The sequence below is a fragment of the Apis dorsata genome, unplaced genomic scaffold, assembly GCF_000469605.1.
Source record: "Apis dorsata unplaced genomic scaffold, Apis dorsata 1.3 scaffold_935, whole genome shotgun sequence".
In the NCBI taxonomy this organism is placed as follows: domain Eukaryota; kingdom Metazoa; phylum Arthropoda; class Insecta; order Hymenoptera; family Apidae; genus Apis; species Apis dorsata.
In genome coordinates this window covers 622,548-629,155 of record NW_006264045.1, presented here as the reverse complement: position 1 = coordinate 629,155, position 6,608 = coordinate 622,548, and the positions used below count along the sequence as shown (strand labels likewise).

General features: G+C 21.1%; 1 protein-coding gene across 1 annotated transcript in view; it reads left to right on the top strand.

Annotated features, from left to right (window-relative positions):
- The first annotated feature begins 1,449 nt into the window (after positions 1-1,449).
- LOC102678947 (2-oxoisovalerate dehydrogenase subunit beta, mitochondrial) overlaps positions 1,450-6,608 on the top strand; it is a 15,633-nt gene continuing 10,474 nt past the window's right edge. Inside the window, exons 1-5 of the mRNA XM_006623740.2 lie at positions 1,450-1,761; positions 2,362-2,439; positions 2,827-3,029; positions 3,191-3,346; positions 5,741-5,912. Of these exons, the coding sequence (XP_006623803.1) occupies positions 1,620-1,761; positions 2,362-2,439; positions 2,827-3,029; positions 3,191-3,346; positions 5,741-5,912 (751 nt within the window). The 5' untranslated portion in view covers positions 1,450-1,619. The remainder of the gene's footprint in view (positions 1,762-2,361; positions 2,440-2,826; positions 3,030-3,190; positions 3,347-5,740; positions 5,913-6,608) is intronic.

Sequence of the window (6,608 nt, the reverse complement as noted above, 5' to 3'; positions counted from 1 at the left end):
TTAAACACTTCCTAAACTCATAATCAGTATTGTGTAAGATTATTACAATTGAAACTATTGAGCAATGAAACTGTTTCCCACAAATAAGATAACTACATATTATAATATATAATATAATTGCTCTATTAACCAGAAAATTAATAAATTTTGATATGTCAAATTCTGATCAAAACATATAAATATATATATTTCTGATTTATAGAATATTATATTTTTATTTCAAAAATAGAAATGTTTAGACATTTTTACATATCTTATTATTATTTTTTTAGTTAAAAGTATCTACTTTTCAATATATTGAATACATTTTTATTCTTTTCAGAAAAATATTGTAATAAATATTATAATTAAGAAATGATTATTTTAGAAGATATTTTAATATTATTTTTTTAATATTATATTTCAATATATCTATATATTATATATATTATATGTTTATATATATTAAATGTCTATTACGATTCGCTCAAGTTTACTAACAATTTCATCATGCTTACAAATAGTATCTATTCATAGCAATTTTAATTAAATTTTGATTAAATTTTAAATATTTATAAATTAGATTCAGATACTAACGAACTTGCTTCAGCATTTTTTAAAAATAATTATATATTTATAACGTATTTAAATTGTATATGATATTGAAATATTAATGTCTGTAAAATATTTAACAGACATTAAGTATTAAAAATAACTCAATTTCAAATCAATACAATTTTGTAAAAAATAAAAAGTGTATAAAAAATATATATAAAATATAAGGATAATATGAGTATTTTTTATAATTAAAGCTATTTATCAAATAAGCAATTCGTATTAAAATTATAAACTTTTTAAATTATTCAACAAAGAAAAATCATCATTATATCACTTTTTTAAATTTTTTCATAAATTTGAAATATTAAATTAGTCAATTAATTACATGATAAAATTATTAATAAACATTTATGTTAGAAATATTCATATATATGTGAATCAAAATACAAAATTAACAAAATAATATCAAAATATCTTAAAATATCTTAAACTAATAATTTCTCATCAAAATATCCTAATACTCTAAATATATATATATAAATATATTTATTAATAAAATCAGAATAGATATGAATTCCAAATCATATATTATCCATCAATGATATGAATGATATCATTTAAATTTAGTCAATCAAAATTTTTTCCATCTTCTATTATTTCAAAATTATAACAGAATTCAGTTACATAATATATAAATACTAGTTACATAATATATACATATATCTATTATACTGCATATCGTGCTCCTCTTTCCAAACATAAGGAAAAAAGAAATTATATGATACGAGAAATAATATAGTACCAGAGACTTCTGGAAAGAAGTCACATGTATAATCATATAAATATGTATACGTATGCATACTCTTTCCGCTATAATCATGTGATTATTATACATATACACATACGTACAACAGTGAAATATGTATATAAACAGTATATTCGAAAATAAGAATGTTTACGAAATCTACATTAACTATGGAGGTTCGAATATTTTAAATTACAATAATATATATAAGTCAGAATAAGCGGATATTAAAAAGCTTTCATTATCGCTACACTCTTCCAATCGTCATTTCGTTGCGATGATACTCAGTAAATTGTTTACGCGGTTAACGAATGCTCGTACATCTTTCGTTTTTAATCTCGCCGATAAATCAGTATTGCGCGAACATGTCAGATGGATACAATTCACGTATTATATTGACAAGAGCAAAAATATTCCAGGTGAGTACAATTGATATTTCAATTTTGATTAAAAAATATTTTTTTATTAATTAAATGAAAATACTTTCATAATTAATAAATAAAAGACAATTTAAATTTTGATTAAAAAATATTTTTTTATTAATTAAATAAAAATACTTTCATAATTAATAAATAAAAGGCAATTTAAAGCAAAAATTGAATAAATTTATATGGAATTGTTATGAAATTATTAAATTAAATTTTAAAATGAAATAAGAAAATTGCTTATCTATATATTGAAAATTAAATAAGAATGAAGTTTTATTAATGAAAGCATCTTAATATCATTAATATTCTTAATATTAATAATATAAATGATATTAATAATATAAATGAAAATACAATGTTTATATATATTTTTATCAGTAATTAAGTTAATTTAATTAATTTATTGATAATTATAATAATAATATAATTTAATTATATTTGATATTTTGAAAAATTGTAAACAAGATAAATAAAAAATAAAAAAATAATATCTTACATTCAGTTATATTATGAATAGATAAGTATGATTGATAAAATACAATGATATGTAAATATAAAAACAAAAAATATTGTAATATAATTATACTTTAGGTGAAACTGAAAAAATGAATATGTATCAAGCAATAAACAATGGACTTCGAATTGCAATGACAAAGGATCCTAATGCAGGTAATGAAATAATATAAAAAAATTTTTTTCTCTACTAAACAATTAATTAAAGATAAAAAAAATATTATTTATAAAGCATTTATAATTTAAATTCTAATTATTTATAAACAAATAATATTATTATTAAATGATTTAAAAAAAATACTATAGGAAAGTTACAATAATTTTCTAATATATAAATTAAATTTTTAATTTATCTCTTATAATTAATAATGTACTAATTATAATATATAGATTATTTTTATATTATTATTATTATATATATAATATATATATAATTTGAAAAAAATATTCATAATTTGAAATATTCATAATGTTTATAATTATACAATATTCATACATATATTTTTTTAATAAAAAATGTTACAATTATTTTTCTATATCCAGTGATATTTGGGGAAGATGTTGGATTCGGAGGAGTATTTCGTTGTACGATAAATTTACAAAAAGAATTTGGCAAAGAACGAGTATTTAATACACCGCTTTGCGAACAAGGAATTGCTGGTTTTGGAATTGGTTTAGCTACTGCTGGCATAACAGCAATCGCAGAAATTCAATTTGCTGATTATATATTTCCCGCTTTTGATCAGGTACTATTATTATTGAAAATATTGACTACTAATTTTAAAAAAAATATTGATTATTAATTTTCAAAAAATTAAAAACATTATTTTATTAAGAAAATCATGTTATTATTAAAATATAAATCTAAAATTGAATATTTATCTAAATGAAATTATTATATCTGCAGTTGGTAAATGAAGCGGCGAAAATGAGATACCGAAGTGGAGGAGAATTCGAGTGTGGTAAGTTAACAGTTCGGGCACCTTGCGGTGCTGTCGGTCATGGTGGTCTCTATCATTCGCAAAGTCCAGAAGCTTATTTTGCTCATACACCAGGATTAAAGGTATATAAGAAAAATTATATAATTCAATATTTTCAATATAAAAGGTATTTTCTATAATTTTATTATATTAATATCAAACATTTAGCAATGACAGAATTTTCAAAGAACAAGATTTTGTAATTATAATAATAATAATATATACATATTGCATATTAGTGCAAATATTCTACTGTATAGAATATTAGATTCAAATAATTCGTGATGACTTTATGATTATTCTTTGTATCAAAGAAAATCTGATTTTTGATATATACATGAAATATTAAGATATATAATATTGCAGTATTTCGTTTAAAAATTTAATAAAAATCAATAAACAAACAAAGTTTCCTAAATGAAGATATCGGGCAAAAATAATTCGTTAAGAGACTTGTCAATTAAAATAAAAATATAGCACTAATTAGTTAAATTCAATATTCAATTAAAAAAAAAACAAATCCGATTAAAAAAGCAATTTTATTATTATAATAATATATATATATTATTATATGTATATGTATTATGTATTATATATTTTATATATATATATAAATTATATATATTATATAAATATATATATATGATTTTTTTTATTAATTAATATAATTCTATTATGAATTTATACATTAAACAATAAAATATTAATTATTATAAATTTTATATTCTTTTCGCAAAACATTATTGTCTTCTCCAAAGTAACAATATCGATAATATTGAAAATGACAATTATATTTTTCATGTAAAGTTTTTTAGCTCTGGTCGATAATAAATATTTCATTTATTCTCCGATAGATGTTTGTAAAGATACAATTATGGAGTTTATATTGATCCATGTAATAGAATAAATTTATGATACAAACTAATAATTTTGTATCATAAATCATTCAGTCAGTACTTTTTAACTTTTTTATCAAATCGCTTTCATTTTAATTTGCACATTTCAGAAATTTTTAGATTTGTAATTGTTAATTATTCAACTATAATTGAAATCGATCATAAAAGAAATCGGTCGAATGAATAGAAATATTATAGAACTCGAACAAGCATGTAGAACGAATTTCTATACTCAAGGATATATTCTTCGTCAAAGACTATGCTTTAGCTATAGTCATTGGCTTTCTAGAAGAGATCCCATGAATATTGTACGACATATGTACTCTACGTATTCATGAAGAAAGTTTTCCTCATATACTAACGCGTTGCTACCGACACTATACATCTCGATTACATGAACATCGGTGCGCAACATCACGCCGACATTTCCTGAAACCAAGAGATCACACGTTCTTCGTTTCGCGCTTTGATACAATACCAACCGTGAAAATGAAGCTATGTAATGAAACTATGCATACCTTATATATTCTATTATACACCTGTTTCGAACATATTTTTATCGAAGTCTAAACTTCATTAATTAAAGTGCATACTGCCTCATATCTCTTTTACGTCATTCAATTTATCTTTGCTTTCTCATGTTATTTTTGAATTATTGAATAATTAATAAAATTTTAAAAAATATTTTTTTTTTTTAGGAGGAATATTCTATCTTTGGAAAATAATACATTTTAAAAATGAAAATTAAAAAATATATATTTTAGAATGTTTTATAGATGTTTATATAACTGGTTAATTATTTTGATTCAAAATTATTTGTATTTTAATGTGAATTTTAATATCATATAAATATATAAATTTTAATGTCATTAATAATACATGTATACATATGTATAATGATAAGAACACTAATGAATGTTTTCAAGAAAAATAAATCGTAAAAAATAGTTATATTATATAGTCATATGATTTTTTTATTTTAACTTTTCAAATTTTCTGTATTTATTCATAAAGCAATGCTTTATAATATAATAATCTATAAACATATAAAATAAATAATATTTTTCATTCGCATCGTGCTAAAATTCTAATATCATAATATTTCTTAAAGATATAGTGAAAATATTAATTTTATAAAAATTTTAATTTTAGAACTTGGAAATTGTAAATTTTTAAATTTCATATAATAAATTAAAAATTTTGAATTTTATAATTCAAACTTATTAATTAATAATTTGTCAAATTTTTAATTTTTAATTTTTAAATTTTCATTATTATAAATTTAAATTTCACACTTGATTTCATTAAAAATCTGTAATATGGTGAAAAACATGATAGATTTATCGATGCACATATTTTTTATATATGTACGCTTTTCAAAATGAAAATATAAACTCATTTTATTATTATATCATCAAATAAATGTTTTTTTGTGCATATACATATAATTTCAGTGTTAAAACTTTCAAATAAAGATAAGATTGTCTCTGAATTCCAGAATGTAATCACTGATTGCGTGTATATGACCATAACACAGGGTATATGACCACAACAATGAATTGTAACCTACGTCCTTTTCAGATCGTTATGCCCCGCGGAGCGAAACAGGCGAAAGGTCTTTTGTTAAGCTGCATAGAGGAACCGGATCCCTGCATCATGTTCGAGCCGAAAATATTGTACCGTACTGCAATAGACGATGTGCCGACAGCTCATTATAAGATAGAGATCGGCAAGGCTGAGGTTGTGAGAGAAGGTAGGCGTGCAGGAAGACAGATCTTATGGATAAGTTTCACTTTGTAACGATGTCACTGCGTAACTATATCGTCCGTACATCATGTTTGATTATCCTTCACACGTAATCCACCATTTCTTTTCTCACGTTCGAAGTAATAATTGTCGATCGACCGTGATCATAATGGAACTTTCACAAGTTCTTTACAGAGAAATTTATAGCTGTTGTATTATTATCAACGTTATTATCAACGATTAATTGACCGGATAAATAATTCATTACATGTTTATGAACTGTTAAATGATGGATAATGAGCATTTGTCAGTGTGCAAAGATAAAGAATCGTTTGGATGATTACTATTTTTTGAGTAAGAATTATTTATTTTGATTAATGAATTATTATTTTTCATATACTTTATTGAAGATTGAAGTTATTTCTTATTTAATTTTCAAAGTTGAATTTTGATATTGAAATCTTTTGAAATATAAATTATTATTTATAATATAGTTATTATTATTATATTATTATATATATTATAATTTTAAAATGCATTAAATATAATTCTACAATAATTATTCATTTTGAATTTTTGACAACAACTTTTTATTTAAAATATTTGAGATTCTTTTCATTCAGATATATATTAACATTTTTAAAATGGCTTTTTATTTGTACTCTTTACATAGTATAAAATAAGATATTTCATATATCTAAGT